Below are 21,332 nucleotides of genomic sequence, written 5' to 3'. Positions count from 1 at the left end.
CTCTTAATTATAAAACATCTTCCATACAGCTTCATTCAACCATCAACTGGCTTTCCAGTACTGCCATAATACAATTAAAATAAAAATACATACCCATCAGATTCACCGAAAAACAACTCTTATAAGGATTTCCCTCTTGTCTCAAAAATTACATTAATATGAAAACGTTATATTAAAAAAACATACTATGTAATTAGGACTATAACGTTTGTAACTATGTACATCCTCGGTTATTTTCATATTATCCAGTAAATATAGCAGATTAAAACACCACGAGGCGGCAGCATTGTGTTAATCGTGAATCACAACCGTGTACTAGGTTTTATGAAAATGCAATAAGCAGGAGCATCTTTGGAGCCTGTGGTTGAAGTTTGCAGTTAGACCCTTTATGTTTATTTCGTTTTCAGGTATGAGAGATACCTCTGGTAGAGAGTCACAGCCCGAAGCCCTTTGGTCGGGTCATCATCCGGACAGTTTTAAAAGATTGCCTTTCATTGGTGGGGTAGTACTCCGTGGATATGTTCCGCCACGTTCCCCAGAAGATCCCATCCCGGACTCCCTTGTACCTCCCCGCGTAGTACCTCCCGTTGAGGTTTGCAGCCATGCAGGCGTCAAACCACCAGCCGGAGCTGTAGTAGGCTCCGCAGTTCCCGGACGGGTAGCGGTCGTGGTCCCGGTCCGGCGTGGTGAACGATCTGTTGTTGTGATCGTAACTTTTGCTGAAGCGGAGAGCGTCGCCCGCGGTGCCCGAGTAGCCGCCGACCGTCAGCCTGTAGCGCAGCCGTTCACTCGCCACCCTGAACTGCTGGTACTCTGCGTACTCCGTCACCCCGTCAAAGTCCCGCAGCTCCACCCGCAGCACCATGTCGCGTTCCCGGGTCAGCAGGTGGATCACGTTGTTGCCCAGCCAGAACTCCCCTCCGTCCAGCTCGCCGAAGCCCGATCGGTACTCGACCCAGGTGCGGTTAAAGCTCACGCTGCCGTCCTGCCGGCGCTGCAGGAGAGTCCAGCCTCCTCCGTCCAGCTCCATGTCGCAGGAGACCGAGAAGCTTCTGCTGCGGAGGTCAGGGGTCACCAGGTACACTCCGCTCTTTGTCTTCCCCTTGAGCAGGTGGTCGGCGCAGTCTCGCGCCATGTTCACTGCAGGTCAGGGAAATGGGAAGGGAATTACAGATAATTGCAAACAGCAAAATCCTCCAAAAAATAATAACTTGCAGTTTTCCATTTAGAGAATTAACTAACAAACAAACCTTGTGACCTCGCTCTGACCTCGCAGGTGAAAAAATCACCTCACAGCTGTAATGTGGTTGTGAAACTGCTGGGTGAGTGAGGTCACAAGGTCAGGGCAAACTACTTTCCCACCATAAAAGATTGAATGTTTTTCAAGAACTCCAGGTGCACCCCCACAAAAAAAAAATATATATATATATATATATATATATATGTATATATATATATTAAATGACACATCATTTTAAATCCTGGTTTCATGTAACCCCCTGCCAAATGCTGGCATGTAGTGTGACGCTACCATTACTCCCATAGTCACACACATTTTGCACACATGTCATCCTTTGTGATCTCAGACATATTTACACGAGGATCTGTGTGGTCCTCTTACTAAAAATAATTTCAGCTCAGGTCATGCCAATTTGCTGAGTGAGTAATATACAACTATAAGCTTTTAAATACTAATGCACAACAGTATACTCAGTCTCGGGCTAATTATTGTGGTGGCTTGTCAACAATATGCCTCATCCACTCTGTCTCTCTTCATTTGTAATTACGACTTTGTTAATACATTTCTTCGAGTTGACTGTGGACAAAGCAACCATTACAAACCTGCAAAAAGTATAAGCCAGAATGATGAAATCGCTATATAAAAGTTACCTTCTTTATGTGGAAAACCATGGTACAGCATGCATGTAAAAGAAAAAACTTGATATAATATGTCATGCCTTTAGATAGTGATGGTTGTTTTCCGTCAGGCCTGCTGCCTCCCTGGTTGCCCTCTTGTTGCTCTTTCGGATGCCCGTCCAGTGATCTTCCATTTGGACGCAGGCTGTTATTGAAGAAAGCCGCCACCTGTTTGATTTTAACACGCAGCTCACGTGCACCGGGAGTGGAAGACTCGGCAGCCGAGGGCTCGGGGCCAGAGGTGGCAGGGGTCGTCGACCTCAGGTCAGGGCTGAGTGTGGAGGTCGTTTGGACACTGGGGGTAGGGACGGGAATGATCATTTTGTTTGAGTCCGGACTTTGTCTGGGTGCTGTTTCCTCCATATTGTGAAGTGTCTTAGCATGAAAGCCGGTGTTGGTATTGGAAGGTTTACTGGGCCGTCTGGATCCTGGACCGGTGCTAGGGATAACACTTTGAAGGATCCCACGGATGATTTTGTTTGGTCTTGTTGTCGTTGGGATCAATGGTGGTCCACTGGCTGTTTGTGGCCTCAGATCAGACATGATCCTAATGTTTGGGCTTGTGGTGAAGCCCTCGGTGGGAGCGCGTAGGCGAGAGAAGGGCCCACTCTCCAGGCTGTTTGAGGACTTTGGACCCAGAGTAATGGTTTTCATGGTGCTGGGACCGAACGCTGTGTCCCATGGGGAACGACTGTCCTCAGTAATCTGTGTGCCAGGTGCAGGTGTCATGTCAGTTTGAGAGGTTTGGATGGCATCTGAAGGATTCCTGCTGATTTGAGGAAGATCTAAATCTGTTTTAGTCTTTGAACTTGGCTTTGATTGGACCGCTGGTTTGGGGCTTTGAATGGGTGTTTGTCCTGGCCTGACTGTAGGCCTGGCTGGTGGTCTGTGACTCGGTTTGGATGTTTTGTTGGCTTCTGCTTCAGGAATTTCATCAGGCAAAGATTTGGTGTTGAGATCAGGCTGAGGTTTTCTAAGCCTTTGATTGGTTTGTGGTGGTTGTTCAGGTTTAGGCTTCACCTTTGGTTTAGTCTTTTGGCCTGTTACACGCTCCTGATGTTTTGGTTTAGGCTTTTGGTTTATTTTAGGTATTTTTTGGCTGGGTTTAGACTTTTGATCAGGGGGTTTGATTAGGGCATAATCAGGTAGAAGCTTGTGTCCAGGGGTTGAGTCTTTGACAGTTGTAGTTGTGGAGAAAGGGTTTTCCTCAGAATCTTCCGTTAACTCTGCAATGGGCTCTTGGTTCTGTTTTTTGTCACTTTTTTCAGGTTCACTTTTCAGCTTTTTGTGAGGTTTCGGTATTTGGTCAGGCTGGTCGGTTCTGAAGGGATGAACTGGCTTTTTCTCAGATTTGGATTTTTGAGTAATAATTGAGATTTCAACAGATTCAGGCTCTTGGTCAGCTGGAGGGTCTTTGTAAGAACCAGTTGGGTTTACAGTTTGATACGATGTGGGTGTCTGAACAGGAAGTATAGGCCTTTGATGAGATTTTGGCTTCTGTATAAGTAATTGTCTTTGATCAGTTGTACTTTCTTGGTCGTGTTTAGGTCTTTGATTATTTTTCAGATTTTGATCAGTTGGTAAATGATCAGGTAGAGGTCTTTGGTCAGGTTTTGGAATCTGGCCTCGTTTAGGATCTTTGCCAGATTTCGATTTTTGGTCAGTAATGGGTTTTCGGTTAGAGGGTTTCTGCTTTTGGTCATGTTTAGTTTTTTTGTCAGGCAAATGAGCTTGGTCAGGTTTACGGTCATTGTTAGAATTTTTAAGCTTTTGGTCTGCTTCAGGCTTGATTGCAGGTTTATGCCTTTCACCGGGCTTTGGTCCTCGACCAGGTAGAGGTTTCACGCCGGTCTTAGTACTGATGTTCTTTTTAGCGGTCCAACGGCGGCGGTCTACCACTCCTGGGAATGTAGTTGTGTATAAATCCACACCAGGAGTTGTGGTGGTTGTAGTTGTGGTAGTTGAACTAACTTGACCCTGGACCCCAGGTCTTGCATCGGTTGTAGGAGTGAACCATGAAGCCGGACTAGTTATTTGTTGTCTTGGACCACCCAGTGTGTTTATTGTGGCCATTATTGTTGGCCTACTTGTGCTCTTAAATTCTTCCTTTGCAACAGAGTTTGGAGTACCCACTGCCATTCCCTGATTGACATCTGTGACCCAATATGAAGTCCAGCTGGACAAAGGAGGAGATGGAGGAGATGGAGGAGATGACGTAACGGCTATAGCTTGGTTCGAGGCCATGGAGTCGTGCCTCGGAGCTAAACTAAAGATAGAGTAAAGTGTCGGGCTGATTGAAACAAAGTCTGTCCTCTCAGTTGCCTTGCTGGATGCTAGTTCTCTATCACTGTCTCTTACACCCTGGACCGTTTTTTCTTCTTCTGTTTTGATCTCTGTTCCCATTTCCCCGTCCTCCACCACCCCCTCCTTTATAGTCTTTTCTTTTTCTGCACGCCCGATGCTTTCAGTCTGTTTTGGTTTCTCATTATTTCGCTCCACTTTTATTTCGTTTTCCATTTCCTTTTTCCTCTCCTCCCTGTCCTGCTCTCGCTCCTTATTTGTATGCTCATCATGGCCCTCGGACATCTTTATTCCATCACGGCCCCTGTCTTCTTCAGTTTGAGTCGTTTCCTTTGTTTCATCTCGCCACACGTAATGGTCACTTTCTTCTGTTTTCTCAGAATTTTTGAAATGACTAGTACTTTTCCCCTCTTCTCCATTCTCCAATATATCCGCTGGATCTCTCTTTGAATTCCTTTTTCCTGCTTTGTCTTTATTTCTGCCTGTCCCTGTCTCTTTTTCAACAACCTTTTTTTTGACCATATCCACTATTCTCTCATTTCCACCAGAAGTTTGCACCTTTCCTTGCCCTAGTTTGTCCTTTCCCTTTGCCCCCTCTTTATTCGTTTTTCCATCTTTTTCTATCACTTCTTTTCGGGGGGTTTCTCTCTCATTTTCTTTTACAACCTCTTTATGTCTCTCTCTCTCTACCTCCCATTTCTTTCTCTGTTCATCTTCCAAAATCATTCTTTCTTCTGAGTCAGTGTCATCGTCTCCTGCCATAGCCTTCTCTGCTTTCACCCTGTCTGTCCCACAATCCTGGCTGATATCTTTTGGCTTCTCAGGTTTTCTCTCATTCAGCCAGTTCATCTCATCCTCATGTCTATCCGTACCCTCATTCAACGTTTCATGCTCTCCTTCTCTTTCCCTTTCACACTCACTCATGGTTTGGCTTACTGTACAATCTGCACACATCTTCCTCAGTTGGTCCACATTGTCCTTCAGCTTCTGCAAATCCTTCACAATCTTCTCCAGCTCTCTGAGCTGCTTTGGCAAATGCAGAGTCAGTGGCGGCAGACTGAATAGGTACGGACACATGCTCTCATCCTGCCCCTGTCTGCACAGCCCCTCAGGTCTCAGAGTAGCAGCGCAGGGTCCAAATCCATGATCCTCCAATAGGTCTCCTTCATCAGAGCCTGCTGTGGTCGAAGAGAGGCGTGAGAGGGCCAGCAGGGTCCCACATATGCACAGTGCGGTTAACTTCATCACGTCCTGAGAGTAAAGAGTAAATGGATAAGAGGGAGAGAGTGTAAAAAAGACCCACCTCAGTTTGAGACCGTGACAGTGAAGGGAGGAGGTAAGTTGGGAGGGAGAAGAGGGAGGGAGGGGAAGTGATGGAGCTGTTCAGTGGAAAGTGAGTCTGGGAGAAAAATGAGTAGCGAGAAGCTTTGAGAGGGAAACAGGTGGGAAAAAAAACAGTAAAGTGAGAATTGTGTGGATGTACTCCTCAGGAGACGGTCTCAGTGAGATAGTGGATGATAAGCACGAAGCATGAAGCGTGAGGAAATGGTAAAATATTTGGACTTGTGCCATTACATTTCTATATCAGTCACACAAAATCAAAGCTAAAGAAAGCATGATTCTTATTGTAATCACATGTAATCACACCACTTAAAGATGACCATTTCATATGCATTCTCACTCCGCGATGTACTGATACTTTAAGTACATCCTGGCCTTGAATATGCATGTGTGTCACAGTTGCTTTGGCAGGCATTCCCAAGCTTCCTGTCGAGTCCACAAAACATGTGAGTGACACATGCGACAGGTCATGAATATGCATCTGAGGCACAATATTAACTGCGTTTAGTTTGTCACTCAGATTTGTGAGGACATATTTAATTTCACTGCAAGCTGCTTGGTTTAGTGGAGCTTCTGAGTAATGAAAGTAAGGAATGTCAGATGTGTCCGAGAGGGCCGCTTCATTCACATGCAATGCCAGGGGAGATAAATATTTCATGTGCTATTGACTTTATTCGTACTGCACTAATCCTCAACAACTGTTGAGAATCGGTGAGTCAATCTCTGGGTGGAGAGGATAAGCTCTCTGTGTGCAGGTTGTCTGTTCATCCAAGATTTTGATTCTTTGCTAACTCATTTTGTCTACATATTGTCCGAAAAAAAAGAAAGAAAACACAGTCACATGAACTAAATGAGGCATCTGCGTGGCAGGGAGGATAGATAATGAGGCTTTAGTATTTAGCCCGGGGTGTAAATGTCAGTCCCACCACAGGATATGAGTGATAGTATGCAAAGCCCGGCGTTTGATGTTTCAAGAAATTTGTCCATTTCTAATGCTTGTTAGTCCAGTTAAATTGTCTTATTTTTAGACTGCGCTGAAACGTGACCCTTGTACATTCTTGTTCTCCGTCTCTTTCATTAGCCGGTTGCTTTGACTGAACCAAGCTGGAGAGATTTCTCAGCTGTCCTCTGATAATGACAAAGAAAACCATTTGTTTAGCGAGAGGACTGTGGAAGCATCGGGTCAGCGATGAAAAACGAGTTAAAGTGGAAGAAAACACAATAAAGAACAGCAAGTTCATGGTTACGTCTTGAGAAACTGCACCTTGAACAAGCATAGCAACTTAAAATGCAACAGTTAAAGAGTCGAAGAAAAGGACTCTGTTGCTGCCTTTGGAAAATAGGCTATAATATGTTTCAGCTAGACAATACAGAAGCCTTGTAATCCGTGCACATAAAGACGGTAGCTATCTATCTAAACATACTATATGACTTTACATTGCATGTCCTTCTACGCCAATGCAGCTATGAGCTCATTTGACATCTAGCAACTGTTGGCAGGATAAAAAGCCAGGAATAAGTGTCCTTTCACCTTTCAGTCACTTCACCACTTCGACACTTACGCTGGGAAATAGTGTGAGAGAAATGTTTACACTCACAAGAGACTTGTCTGAACACACGGCTGCATTGATTTATTATCAGAGAGCCACATCTTTTACAGCGCAGCTGCTTAAATCTCAGGCAGTCACTGTTTAGCCACGACAAGCTAACCTGATGCATGGGCTGCATGAAGAACAATCATGATTGATGCATGGGCTGCATGAAGAACAATCATGATTAATGCAGTTCACTAAGGCTAAGAGAGTCCCTTCATTTGATGGGAGCCAATCTAAACGACCCATCTTGTTCTGTGCAGCAGAACTCCATTGTTCCCAATTATACCCTCACTACTTGCTTTACCCATTTATGGACTGCAGTTTTTTTTCTCCTCAGGGTGCCCTCTTCGGATAAAGTGTTTTGAATTCCCCCAGTGAGCTGGCTTGGCCAACTCTCTGTCCTGGATCATGTAAACACTGGGGTTTTTTTCCATGCAGACTTAGAACAAACATCTGACCATCAGTCCAGCTTTGCAGCTCGGGCTTCCTGGCAGACCACTTCATCTCCCTCCACTTTGGGCAGAGGAGCCGATGTCGTCGGTCATGTCTGTTATGTGCATAAGTGTCCCGTTTCCAACTGAACTATAGTGAACCCAATTACTGTTGCAGAGCTGCACCAGCGTCTTGTTAATGCCACACTTAGTCAAGGTATAAACAAACCTGGTTAATATCATCCTACTGACTCACTGTTTGCATATAAATAACATATATTGATTAAGGAAAATTATTATATGATTATTATGTGATACACCACATGTGGATCAGTGTGTATCAGTTTAAAATTAAAGTAGCGCTCCTCTTTGGTATTCTCTGTCTCACAGAGGTTCATATTCACATGAATTGTCCGTTGCCAACAGCTTCATTATTCAGTAACTGATACATTCCCAGAATGTTTTTTCATCTGTCAATTGACCAGTCGAGATTCCTCAAAATGAAACGTGAAAAGTGTCTCTCTCACATCTGGGCTGGATTTCCTACGGCTAGCCAACACCAGATAACGTCAGGTCAATTTGTTTCTAATCCAAAAGCCTGGACTTCATTTGTTTGAAATTTAGATTTAAGGATTTCTGTCCTGATGAAGGATATGGAAACTTGTGTAACGTGGGAGACAGGTTATCTGTCGCCTTCTGCCCAACGGGAGTGGACTCTGAGGTGAAAGTGGACATATTTGTTACCCTGGCACACACAAGAAATAAATGGGTGTTTTTACCATTTTTAACATTTGTTCAGTTTTTATAGTTGTGAGCTTTTTATATGACATTTTGTTCTATTTACCTCTTATACCTTAAAATAACTGTTCCTTTATTATTCTGCAAACTGTGTCGTCTTCTCTATGGTGACTGTTTTAAGTGTCAGTGCTGAGAGCAACATTCACTCAATGAACAATGTGGGTCAAAAGAAATAAACAAATCTCATTTTAGAGTAAGCCAATGTCGGCGCTGATGAACACTGTGTACACTACCTTTCCAATTTCTCTGGCAGATTAAGACTTCTTTAGTGCTGCAGATACAGACAAGAGGAGAATATAAATGGACGTAGGCTGAGAGAGAGCACCAATTGACTGAACGGCTGGGGAAATGTGATTTTCCACTTCTATGCAGGATTTGTTTCTGTTTTCTGTCATAACAGAAAAAGATAACTTTGATGCAATAGTAGTATGTCATGAAAGACGATGTTTAAATATTGTATGAAAATTGTAATCACATAATGTTGACATTTAGTGAATAATAGTACTTAGATCTTGAAGTAAATATAGTGAAATCGTGTGCAATAGAATGAGTTTGTTTTTAACTGACTCAACATTTGTGAATGATTTTTGCAGGAGCCTTAATGACACATCTGTGAGGGTCAATAGTTGTGATGATTTTCGCAGAGTGAAATGTTATCAATATACTGCCACCTAGTGACATTTTTAAGAAACATCTCAGAATACAAATTCATACATCAACTACAGTAACAAAATGTTTATAATGTAACAGCTATTTCTTCTTAGAAATGCCAATGAATGCATCTGTAAATTAGGTTTAGGTCTAGGTTTATAAAAATGTTTCAGGACATGATGCGCTTTAAAATCTTTGCTAGTGCATTTGTTGTTAAATAATTAAACTTTATTATAATATTTTAAAATAGTTTTGTATGTCAATACCGAATAAATGACTAATGAAAACATAAACTCTCTCTTTTAGAACTTTATTGTTTTAGGGTAATAGAATATAACCATCCATTGGGTGCGACAGTTTAAGCATCACACACGACTATCACAAAATGAATGGGGGTTTCTTCTTCATCCATATTTTCCTTTTAATTCCTGTGGATATGTTTATTGTCATCATACAGTATTTTTGAGCCACAACAATAACATAGATTTATTGGAATTGACATCTTTAAAAAAATAGCCAGAAACAAAAGTAAAAAAATTGGAAAATTTGAAATGGTTTAATATGACTAACTCAATATTGGTGTGTTTATATATATATATATATATATATATATATATATATATATATATATATATATATATATATATATATATACATAAATCTATATATCTATAGATATAGTCTTTTAAAATAATAAATAATAATAATTAAGAAATAAAAATTGTAAAACATTTCCAGGTTTCCCTCCATATTTGTGTCCAGCCCTGCAGAGCAAAACTGAAAAATAACCGAGATCATGAATGCCCCCTTCCGTCAGCAGCCCTCCACTGTCTGTAATATCGCAGTCAGTGAACAGTACAGTGCTCTTTCGAGTCCTGCAGGCTGTAAACAGACGCGTCAGCTGCCGTCCCTCCTACGTGCGTCGGCACGTAGCCCGCTAAGCCCCGCCCCCGGCCTGGCTCTCACGCACCAGTTACGTCTGACCGTAAAAAATAGAAACTTCCAAGATGGCCGAGGCCGTGGACTCCATGCATTTCGCAGCAAACAGCAAAACAAATTCCCCTAAACCCCTCATAGCTAAACGGCCGCCGGAGAGCCGACCGCAGTCTTCCAGCGACATTTACCCACCACCCCCTAAGAAGGTCCGGGTGGAGGAGAAGGGCCTGAAGCACAGGAAACTGAACGGAGAGGTGTGCGCAGGGGAAAAACACAACGGGAAGCAGAGTTGTGGAAGCCCAGCGAAATGGAGTTTCGGCCCGGCCAAGGCGAGCCACTCCACCGCCGCCGCCGCGGTCCCGACTACTCCCGCTCGGAAAATATTCAAAATCAGCAACTTCCTCGCCTCGCCTCACAAAGTGAAAAGGGCGAAAGAGAGACGGCACAAGGAGAAGGAGAAGAGCAGCGAAGCGCAGCGGAGCTCAGCCGCTGGTGTGGAGAGAGTGAGCCCAGCTAGCTGCCATACAAAGACCGAGAACGGCGACGTGAAAATGCTACAGAGAGGTAGGACAGCACCGCCAGCTCGCTCACCACGCAACTCCCGTTAAACCACTTTCATGGTCAAATTTAAAAAACCGCGTTAAGCAATGCTGCAATAAAACGGTCCAATACATCATTACATAATATTCTCCACCACAGGCCCCATTGTTTATTAGGCCCAGACGGTGAAATATATCTGTGACATACACGTGGAAATGTTTGTCAGTCAGTTATGTTGTTCGGCATGGATTTAGCAGCGTTTCACCCGAGCCCTGTCATGTGTTCACAGATCACCACGTGAAGGAGAAAGACCGAGAGAAGAAGAAGGAGAAGAGCAAAGAGTGGAAAAATCACAAATTGCCACCTGTAACGTTACATGACATTGCGAGAGAAAACGGAGACGTGATTCCTCCGCAGAAAGGTAGGCGTGCCTTGTAACGTTGATCACAGTGATTTTTAATTATTTTGGGATAACTGGATTACATTTAGTGTCTTTAACGTGTCAGTGTCAGAGGTGTGGCTGTGGCCCTTTGCTCCCATAGCCCAATATGATTAAATATTTTATTTATAACAATAATTTCATGAAATATGATTGAGGAAAATTGGCATGAAATTGTAGTTGTAATGCAAATTACAAACAGAACTTAGTTCAACAAATGTCCTTACTTTTATGCAAAGTTGTCAAAGTTCACACAGAATCTTGAATAATAGGACTCACACGATGCACAGCATTGTACTTACTGTAAAAATGTCTTATCCTCCTTAGAAGAGTCTAAGGAGAAGCCCAAAGCTGGTTCTGAGGAAGACCTCCTGCTGAAGAAACTCAAGAAGAAGAAGAAAAAGAAGCACAAAGATGGCGAGCGGGTGAAGGAGAGGCACGGCCGACCCAAAATGTATCATCGCTCATGTCAGACGGTGTGCTCGGGGGTGTCTCTGGGTCCGCCCGACTTCCTCAGTCGAATTAATGGGAACAGCAGCGTCAACAGCAGCAGTCTTCTCCACAACACCGCTGCACAACAACACCACCAGGATCCTCCTGGCGCTGCCGCTACCTCTGCCTCCATCTCCTCCGCCTCCATCTCCTCCATGGTCAGGGACAGGCTCGGCTACAGCTCCCCGCTCCACTGCACCCCACTGCCGGGCCTGTCGGGTCTGGAGTTCGGCCGGCTGATCCACATCGAGCAGCAGGCCAACGGAGGGGCGTCCGTGGCACACGCCTACACCGAGCAGCTCTCCTCTCTGTCTCCGGCTGAGATGCAGCGTTTTGCCCAGGAGTTTGTGACCCTGTCGTTCAGCGAGGACGGGGCCCAGGCTGCGTCTTTTGTGATGGGAATCATCCACGGAGCGGCATCCTACCTCCCAGACTTCCTGGACTACTTCTCCTACAAGTTTCCCAATGCGCCGGTGAAGATGGAGGTGCTCGGGAAGAAGGACATCGAGACGACAACCATGGTCAACTTCCACTCTCAGGTAAGATTGTTGTTTTTCGTATTTTTTCCCCCTCTCTTTAGCAGACGGCACAGTTTGAAGGCTCTGTGTGTAAGAGGACGCTGAACTGTCAACTTTGATACTGTGTGTCAGTTTGTAGTCTGGAGGTGTGAGAAGCACAAACTCATCTGCTACACCTTCAGTTGGAGTTTTATCCATCAGCCTCTGAAGAAGGTTTACTTCTCTATGAGTTATGAAAAGTTATTGTATGCTATGTAAAGAACATTGGGACTCGGTCTGCTTGAGACGTTTCATAGTTACCCTGGTTTGGTTTGTGCTGTTGTCTCTACTTCTCCATCGGTTCCTGTAAATTTTAGTAATCTTAGGTGTTGCTTACACTCGGTTTGGATTTTTGAGGAAATACTGATCAGAATCTTTTTTTTGTATTGAATGGGTTTTAAATGATTCTCTTTACTGCTTAGTTTCAAAACATATTCAAACAAATCTAAAATTCTAAATCTGCTTTGTTAATTTGACAAGAAAACATTTTTTGTTGTTTGTCCCCTGTACATGTGTTTGAAATATATTAATGTCGGCTCTTATAATGAGGCACAGATGTCTGAAGAAGTATATTGAACTCCATTTTACTCAAAATGATTTAGTAGTTATCATTAAAATATATATTATAAGATAAATTAGATAATAATGAAAAGAAAAACATGTCAGAGATAATTTTTCCCCTACACACCTCAATCGTTTGTATTCTCGTGTGATTTGAACATGTTTTTAGAAATTGAGAGAATCAATTCAGGTCAGAAAACTTCAGATGGTTCAACTAAGGGACCCATCACTGGGAAAAGCACATGTTCTCATGGTCTCCCTCTGGAACTTAGTGATACTCAGAGAGCTTTGTAATCAGATATTGCTTCTGCTTGACTGGTGGCATCATGACTTCCTCCGCGACCAACATAAGGCAGATGGTTAATTTCATCCTGTCAATGTTCTCAATGAAACTAAACTCGATACAACAGTCAGCGTATCTTCGTGATTTAGACAGTTTGGGCTTAACATCACTTGGTGTTATGGACAGTGTTGACGTGGTTAAAATGCAGCCTTCATATCCCCTCGAGTTATGAGTGATTTATGACTGTCTGGTGTTCGATCAATCAAGAGTGTTTGTACACGTGGAAGTAATGGATGCAGATTACATGCATTTCATTCCGTAGCTGAATCTGAGCCTGAAAAATGCACTTTTTTTAAATAACAGCACATTTATTATGAGTTATGACAGTGTTTTGTTCTGCGGGCTGTGAGTCACAGGGGTTGTCCTCACTTTGCGAATTGCCGTAGTAGCGCATCCCAAACGACCGTGATGCAGCAGCATGTCTTTACTTTTTTTGTGCAACTTTTATCGTCGTGTTCACATTGTAAGAAAAGACAGGTACATTTTGATAGAGTATTGCAAAAAATTACTATACAAATCTTCTTGCGGTATCCGGGGCAGGCGTTGGGGGAAGTGGTGGTGAACGGAGGGAACACCATGTGTTTGGTGTCAGTGTTCCTTCTTTTTCCTTTAAACTGTCCTGGCATAGGTTTAATGCGTGGTTAGGCTCGTTTTATGCTGGGAAATAAATCTTCTGCACAAAATTAAGTTGGACAGGATGATGTGCCGCTACAGAGAGTAGAATAGTTTGGCCGCGTCAATCCTTTTGAAGTCACCGAATCCAGAATAGAATATGGATTTGTTTCAAAGTTCAAACTTTTATCTATTAAAAAAAAAAAGACTTTCTTCCACACTGTAGAATTGGAAGTCATGTGACAAGTGGTTTTATTATGTTCTTTTTTCAATGTTAACCCATTGGCAGTAGAGAAATTAAAAACATACAGGGCCCTATCATTTCAGTCAGCATCTAGTCTTATTATCTATCATTGTTAAAAGGCTAAAATTGAACTCCCAGTCCCACTCTTTATCGTCATGGTTCCTACTTGCTGTGTGATGCATCTTTTATACAGGCCATACAATTTTTTTGATGTTCCTACTTGTTCATAACAGTAACACTGATGCACTTTTCTGTATAGTTTGGACTTAAAATTGCATCTCCCTTTTTTAAAGGGAAGCTTTAATGTACCAGAGGGAGGGCAAAATTATAAAAAATTAATTTAATTAAATGAGTTGCTCTTTTTTTTATTATATCAAATTTCTTTAATGAATATAACTAGTCTGTTTCATTAAATTAAATGCTTGTTTGTGGAGGGAGGGAGAGATGGACTATTGCACACTGTGTTTCTGTAAATTATTAATAATAATTTACTCCGAGCGCTGCTTGTTTGAACCCGCCCGGCAGACCCCTTGCATCGCTGCTACACAGCCACCACTTACTTGAATCTAATTCTAGTTATTTTTTAAATTTAGTTCTAATACTAGTTAAACCCAATCTTTATCTGCGACTGTGCAGGAAGAACGTGTTTGAACAGAGTGAAAAGAAAAATGTCAAGGCTATGAATGAAGCTTCAAACTATTCTGTACATTTTATACATCTTTGCAGCATGAAAACACTTCACACTCAAGTTTCAAAATGATCAAAGCTGCATCGTATGACTGTGACACATAATAAAGGTTTATGAGTTCAGTCCTGCGTCATGAAAGCTACACTGTCCAAATGGACACTTTAGTGTTGATGTTTATTCAGTAGAACCTTCCGCTGATGTCTGATGAGCAACTTGTGAACAAGTGCTTTGAGTGGATGGAAAGACTAGAAAAGCACGATATAAATGCAGGTCCGTTTACCATGGCATCTTCTGGTCCCACCCGGTGCCCAAGTCAAGTCTGCCAGAGGCGCGCCATGGGAGCCCGGCTACAGAATAGTGTTTGGCACGCTCCCGATGCACTGGGCATGACACACTTGACTGCGATCTCGCCGCCCTGCTGCGTTCACGAGTCTGTGGTGTCCTCTTGTGCACACAGAGCAGCACTCACCATCAACTTGTGGGGGTAAAGAGATAAAAAAACAAACGCGCTGTGTGAGGAAATCCCCGGAAGCTGCTTGTTCTGAGGACAAACATAATGTACAACTGAACCATGAAGCATCATTAATATCCTGACATGTTGAGTAAAACACTACTAAGTACGTGGTAGTCACCCTGTTTATTCTTGTTTTCAGTTTTGCTGGTCAAAAGCAGTTGAGCTTGTTGCGGGTTTAAATGCCTTTGATCATATGTTATCAATTTACAAATTAGTTTTTCTCTGCGTGAGGAAATGGATGTGTAGCATGTGTGTGTAGAGTATCAATCACATGAGTCTCAGCCAATGCATGGAAGTTGGCAGTCCCACAAGTGCTGCAGCTGGCAGTGATATACATGTTGTGTTCAGTGTTAGATCCGTCAGAGTGAGATATTTTGATACCCGCTGGGCGTCTAACCCGTCTCCTCTGTGGTTCCTCCGCTCAGGTGAAGCGGACATATTCCCAGGGAACGTACCGTGCCGGGGCCATGCGGCAAGTCAGTCTGGTCGGTGCTGTGGATGAAGAAGTTGGAGACTACTTCCCCGAGTTCATCAGCATGTTAGAGGAATCCCCTTTTCTGGAGGTTAGTGTGTTTGTTATGTCTGCATTTGTACACACCCCTACAGCCAGTGGATGTGTGAACGTCTGGTTCTCTTTTCCCCGTGAACGGCAAGGACTCATTATGTAACACTGTTTCTCACCCCGTATTTATGCAGCGGACTCTGCCCTGGGGAACGTTCTCCAGTCTGCAGCTGCAGAGCCCCACTGAGAGCGACGACGGCCCCATTATGTGGGTCAGACCCGGGGAACAGATGATCCCTATGGCAGACATGCCAAAATCACCCTTTAAAAGGAAAAGGTGGGTTGACATATCGAGTCTGTAAATGTTTGCCAGTGCACAGCCGTTATCGTCTCTTCGTTTCAAAAGAAATAGTTTGAAGTAAAGCTGATGTAGCAAAACGAGCTAAATACTTTCAGCTTATCTCTCAACTCCACGTGCCACGTATAGGTACTTAACCATGAAGATATCCTGACTGTTGTGAATAAATGCATTTCAGATCCACCAATGAGATAAAGAACCTGCAGTATCTACCCAGAGCCAGTGAGCCCAGGGAGATGCTGTTCGAGGACAGGACTAGAGCCCACGCTGACCACATCGGTCAGGGGTTTGAGAGACAAACTACTGCTGCTGTAGGTGTGCTGAAGGCTGTGCGCTGTGGAGAAGAGTGAGTACACAACGTCTTTTTAGCTTATCGCATACAGTACACACGCATAGATACATGCAAACCCTTTTGTATGAAATATCACCTCTGGTTAGTAAACGGGGCTTTGTGTATTGCCTTCTAGCAGCGATGCTCCTGGCCGGATCACCAAAGATGTCGTGTGTTTCCACGCTGGAGACTTCCCAGATGTGGTCATGAGGCTGCAGCTGGACCTCCACGAACCTCCGCTATCTCAGGTGGGTCAGCGTTATTAATGATGCCTAGTATGATATAGTGGTATGAATGTTTTTCTCCTGCTCATGAGATGAAATGTATCTAACATAGTGGAGGATTTATCTGCTAAAGAGCCAGATTTTCCCCTCAGGAGACCAAACACAGCTGGGAGGGTGAATATTAGACTTATATCTGCTACATGGTCAGAAACACAACCACAAATGAATGATGATGTTGTTCTATCAGTCTGCTGGATATGTAAATATTCTAACCTTTTAACCATCAAACTTTGATAATATGCCTTAGTTGTGTTTGCATTGCTCCCAAGTGTTAAAAAAGCAACTGATGTAGTTTTAAGTGTAAAAAAAGAAACCCTGAACAGTGCCACATTCTTGGTAATCAATTTAGACCAAAGGAATAACCCCAGGCTTAGTTATTCTTTTCTTTCTACCATGCAAGATTTAAAAAATTTGCTAATTTTATTGAATTATTGAATCTCATGTGTTCCTGTCAATACCTCTACAGTGTGTACAGTGGATCGATGATGCCAAGCTGAACCAACTAAGGAGGGAGGGGATCCGATACGCACGGATCCAACTCTACCACGACGATATCTACTTCATTCCCAGAGGAGTCGTCCACCAGTTCAAAACCGTGTCCTCTGTCTGCAGTCTGGCCTGGCACATTCGACTCAAACAGTATCACCAACACGAAGAGAAGGAGCAGGAGGCAGAGGAGGAGGGGAAGTGTACACCTACAGAACTAAGACGTTATATCAAAGAGGAGGAGGAAGAAGACGAGGAGGTTGAGAGGAAGGAGTGTGTCCCTGCTGTACAGACATTGATGAAGCTGGAGGATGAAGACACAGAGGAAGAGGAGGGGCCGCTCTCGCAAACTCCAACACGGATTTGGAAGGAGGAAGAGCAAGAGAACAGAGCCGAGACGAAGGGGTTGTCAACAACACAGCCTCTACCTGTTGTCGAGAAGGAGAGAGATGAAGGTGCACTCACTCACACACTAATGGAGCCTAAACCCGAGGAAGATGAGAAAGAAGAACGTAAGGGAGTGGGAGATGATGGTGCAGACACATTCCAGACACTGCAGAAGGGCCATGAGGAGGGTGAAGTGGACATTTCATCCTTAAAGTCACTACAACAAATCAGCAAGGAGAATGATGTGGAGGAAGCAAGGCAGCAAAAGACAAATGTACCAGGTCACGGTCTAAAGGAGAAAACTAAAGATTGTATAATGAGCACTTACAACACACAAATCAAAAAGGAAAAAGATAAAGGAAAAAGAGAGAGAGATGAAAAAGAGAGGATTAAGGAGAAGAAGGACAAGGATAGGAGTAAAGACAAGGACAGGGAGAAAAAGGATAAGAGGAAAGACCGGGATAGAGAGAAGGAGAGGGTGAGAGAACAGGAGAGAGTTAAGGTTGAGGGTGGTACATTGACACAGCCGTTGCCGCAGATAAAGAAAAAAGAGGACGAGGAGCGGACAAGAGAGGGCAGTAAAGCCTCTCAAACTTCCATGCTTGCACAGAGAGACGAGAAGCTGGCCAAGGAGTGGGACTCAAAGATGCAACCCCACGTCAAGAGAGAGAAGGAGCACGATAAAGACAGGGGAGGCACACAGGGAGCGTCCAGCGTACGACCAAACAGAGAGGAGGCTCCGGATGCGTGTTCGCATAAACACAAGACTTCACATGGGAAGAAGGAGAAAAGCGGGCACAGGGAGGGCAACGCGTCACACGGGGTGCAGGCAAAGCCGGGGAGAGAAGACGGAAAGACGGGCACACCCAAACCGGCAAACGTTCAGGTTAAGAAAGAGGGAAGGAAGGATAAAGACGTCAACAGTAAAGAGGAGAGGAAGAAGTCTGCGCCTGTAGAACACAAGCCACCACGGACGCTCATCACCTTTGACCTCTTTAAGCCCATGGAGGCTCACCAAACTCTAGCCCTTTCCTTCACAGACAGTCGGCCTAAGACCCACCACCACAGTGACTCTCGAGGCTCTTCCTCAAAGCCTGGATCTGACAGTCGGACAGTTGTGCCCTCTAAAGGTCTAAAAGTAAAGGACACAGTGCAAGGAAAACCTGCCACACCCCTACAGGACACTCGGCCACAGCAGCACTCGTTAAAACAGCCCCTTAAAACACACACGCCCCAAACACAGAAAGACTTCTTAATATGAATGTCTAGATGTCTAGTCTTCTATTTTTTTTTTTTTTTTTTTACTGTACAACTTACGGCGAGGCTTTGTTAAAGTATTTGAAAATGCATCCTTCCTTCAGACATCAACTGGTCTTTCTAATGTGTAAATCGATGAGCGGGGTGAATTCCATTTCTTTGCTGACACAGCCACATTACTCCAGTGACATAGAGAAAAGAGGATGCACTCTCCCAAGTATTTTATCAGTGCCCAAGAATGTAAGCTAAGTAGCTCACTTCACGTTTGTTAGCGAATGTATGTAGGCTCTATATAAAATGTTATGTGACCCATGTGTCAGTGCCTGTGCACTACTTAGCTTCGCTCTTATAGCACCTACTGTAGGTACTGGACTAGCCAATCTGAAAACAACCATCCTTACTCCCTGCAATAGGAATTGCCTACATTCACTGTTTGGGAAACTGCAGCGAGTCACTGAGCACCTGCTGAAATCCTCTTTGCCATGTTGCTTTAGTCGATGGGGTTTGTTGTTTATAGCACTCCAAAAATCGGAGCAAGTAGTTGTTTTCAGACAGGACGTTGTTCGACTCACACAGGGCTGTAAATGATACTGTATGTACCAAAACTGTACAGTATAGATGTTATTAGCACCAATGTGAGAAAATGTATACAGAAATTGCATATATTTTTTGTAAGACAAGTTTTATTTTCCATAGAACTTATTTATATCATTTATTGTCTGTTTTTATTTGAAACCAATGTATGTGAAAATTTTGTTGTAAATACATTTTATTTCCTAAGATAAGACTTGGTAGTGTGATTTATACTCTGATGAGAACCTCTCAATAAATGGTTCAAAAATATCGACTTAGTGTTAATGTCTCCCCTGCATTTCATATCATTTACGGTTTCAGGATTTGTCTGTTTAGCTAATTAAGCGGCTAGGGATGAAAATTAGTGGATCGATTGCCATGAACTTTGGTGCCACAATTATTGATATATCGTTAAAGGAAGCTAAGGATTTACAATGGTGACAGAAGGACATCCTGGTATAGGTACTACTGACCATTGTGATACATTTTGTGCGTACTATCACATGGAAGTTGTGAGGTTTCTTTACAGAAATGATCAGATGGTGATATACATCTCAACAGAGACAAACGGGTGTAATATGGCTCACATACTGCAGATTGGATCATTTCAAACTGTCAATACAAGACTAGTTTCTAAGGATCCCACATTATATATTACTGTTTTTGTGTTTACATAAGGAGTTGAAGACCCAACATTTAGTGTAGCAAGATAGTGGCAGATCGTGTGTGTCTCAGTCTGCTTCGCTCAATATCCTAAATCCAGTCTGACCTGGCAGTTTAGATTATAAAAAATAAAATAGAAATTACCCTCAACGAGTGACAAAGCCAAGTGAACACCAAAACAATGTGAAGGCTGGTATGTCTGACCGTTCTCCAATCCAAATAATAAGGTCACTATCGGCCCCGACACCAATCCAGGGGATCAGAATGGTGCGTCCCGAGCGAGCGTAAAGTTTTTGTCCCCTTATTAGATTTCAAAAGTCCTCTGGTTCATTCCCTTCTGTAGTGAAAAATACTGTGTCCCAGCTCCACCAGCGCCCCACCCAGCAGCACCCACAGAGGGACACACACCACACTGACCCACATCTCCGTGAGCCTCTCCAGGCGGGAGCACAGGGTCAGACAGAAGGCCAGCTTCAGCAGCAGGGCTGTCAGGTACCACAACCTCCTCTTCAGGCTCTGCTCGCCGTCCCTGGGGTCAAAGTCAGGCTTGCAGCGGCCTGCCATCTTCACTATCAGCATGAGGATGAGGATGGTGTCAAAGGTCCAGACGGGGAGGAAGATGAGGAACCAGTTCCAGTGGATTTTAGAGTCCAGCTTGAGGACCAGCATGATAAGGAAAATCAGGGCGAAGATCCAGGATAGGAGCACTCGCTGAGCCAGGGACATCTTCATCTACAGAGGACTGGCACAGAGCCAGTGTCACCCACACCCAGAGAGACGGAGGACCACGGCCAAGGTGACGCGCGCACACACGCACGCGCACACACACACACACACACACACACTCACAGTGATCTGAAAACCAAAACACAACACAGCAATGACTGAAAATAAGAGTAAGCTCTGGTAACACAACACAACACAACACAACACAACTCCCACCCCGAGCCCAGGCTTTCATTAACGCGTATATCACTGAGGAACTACTTTTTGCTGTTACTTCCGTTGATGCAGACCTGAAGCTACTGTATGTTTGCTAGCTACAGCTAACTCGTGAAACCCAAATACAAACAAAGCTCAAAGAAAGATGTCTTACCAAGTTGACCAGGACAGTCAACCCGTTTGAGAGACCCACTCTTCACCAGCGAAACAACTGTCAGCACTTCTAAACATATGGTTTTAACCTGAACGCAGCTGCTCTACCACAGCGAAGAGTTAGCTGTTAGCTGTTAGCTAGCGTTATTTCCAGATTCAACTCAGTTTCCGGTCAGTCTTTGCAAAACAAAAGCATGTTTTTTTTAAAATCAACTCTGGTATTTTATTTTGATAGAGCTGCCGGTACCACTTTTCAAAACAAAACAGGGTTTTCGGGCTCTACTGATGTCTTTTATTTTGACAGGTAACTGCAGGACTGTGGCTATTGTGGACACTGAGTATGTGTTAACTCCACGTACGTTTATTCAATTTCTTGTGAAAGAATATGTGAAATCCTTATTATTAATGGTGTCTGGTAAAAGAGGGGTGGGAAGTA

The 21,332-nt window shown here is 43.7% G+C and overlaps 4 protein-coding genes across 5 annotated transcripts; 1 reads left to right on the top strand and 3 right to left on the bottom strand.

The window, feature by feature from the left end:
• Positions 1-31: 31 nt before the first annotated feature.
• Positions 32-1,136, bottom strand: LOC311018382 (fibroleukin-like). The gene has a single exon (XM_084017319.1). The coding sequence runs from the start codon at positions 1,133-1,135 to the stop codon at positions 434-436; it is 702 nt and encodes a 233-aa protein (XP_083873445.1). The 5' UTR covers position 1,136; the 3' UTR covers positions 32-433.
• Positions 1,137-1,834: 698 nt separating this feature from the next.
• LOC311018863 (uncharacterized protein) lies at positions 1,835-5,463 on the bottom strand (the record flags this gene model as incomplete). The annotated part of the gene is made up of 4 exons (XM_084017930.1): positions 1,835-1,842; positions 2,112-2,212; positions 2,459-2,622; positions 4,276-5,463. 4 exons carry the CDS (start codon positions 5,461-5,463, stop codon positions 1,835-1,837), a joined length of 1,461 nt encoding a protein of 486 aa, XP_083874056.1.
• A 4,516-nt stretch (positions 5,464-9,979) lies between these two features.
• Positions 9,980-19,406, top strand: LOC311019080 (lysine-specific demethylase RSBN1L-like). Of its 2 annotated transcripts, none has more exons than XM_084018278.1 (8): positions 9,980-10,534; positions 10,800-10,931; positions 11,280-11,980; positions 15,386-15,523; positions 15,657-15,799; positions 15,999-16,166; positions 16,291-16,399; positions 16,902-19,406. In XM_084018278.1, exons 1-8 carry the CDS (start codon positions 10,042-10,044, stop codon positions 18,567-18,569), a joined length of 3,552 nt encoding a protein of 1,183 aa, XP_083874404.1. In that variant the 5' UTR covers positions 9,980-10,041; the 3' UTR covers positions 18,570-19,406. The 2 variants fall into 2 exon arrangements, with proteins under 2 accessions (XP_083874404.1, XP_083874403.1); XM_084018277.1 differs by having other exon boundaries at positions 9,985-10,534; positions 16,288-16,399.
• Positions 19,229-21,043, bottom strand: tmem60 (transmembrane protein 60). The gene is made up of 2 exons (XM_084018279.1): positions 20,898-21,043; positions 19,229-20,656 (listed from the first exon to the last, which is right to left on the bottom strand). Exon 2 carries the CDS (start codon positions 20,531-20,533, stop codon positions 20,129-20,131), a length of 405 nt encoding a protein of 134 aa, XP_083874405.1. The 5' UTR covers positions 20,534-20,656; positions 20,898-21,043; the 3' UTR covers positions 19,229-20,128.
• Between the last annotated feature and the right edge of the window lie 289 nt (positions 21,044-21,332).

This window comes from Eutrigla gurnardus (genome assembly GCF_963514095.1).
Source record: "Eutrigla gurnardus genome assembly, chromosome: 9".
In the NCBI taxonomy this organism is placed as follows: Eukaryota; Metazoa; Chordata; class Actinopteri; order Perciformes; family Triglidae; genus Eutrigla; species Eutrigla gurnardus.
This window is presented reverse-complemented; position numbering and strand designations above follow the sequence as displayed.

Coding starts and splice junctions, on each gene's coding strand:
- LOC311018382 (XM_084017319.1), bottom strand. CDS start 1,135: ATGGCGCGAGACTGCGCCGACCACCTGCTCAAGGGGAAGACAAAGAGC.
- LOC311019080 (XM_084018277.1), top strand. CDS start 10,042: ATGGCCGAGGCCGTGGACTCCATGCATTTCGCAGCAAACAGCAAAACA. Junction 10,932..11,279: donor CGTGATTCCTCCGCAGAAAG/GTAGGCGTGCCT, acceptor CCTCCTTAGAAG/AGTCTAAGGAGAAGCCCAAA. Junction 16,167..16,287: donor GCTGTGCGCTGTGGAGAAGA/GTGAGTACACAA, acceptor ATTGCCTTCTAG/CAGCGATGCTCCTGGCCGGA.
- tmem60 (XM_084018279.1), bottom strand. CDS start 20,533: ATGAAGATGTCCCTGGCTCAGCGAGTGCTCCTATCCTGGATCTTCGCC.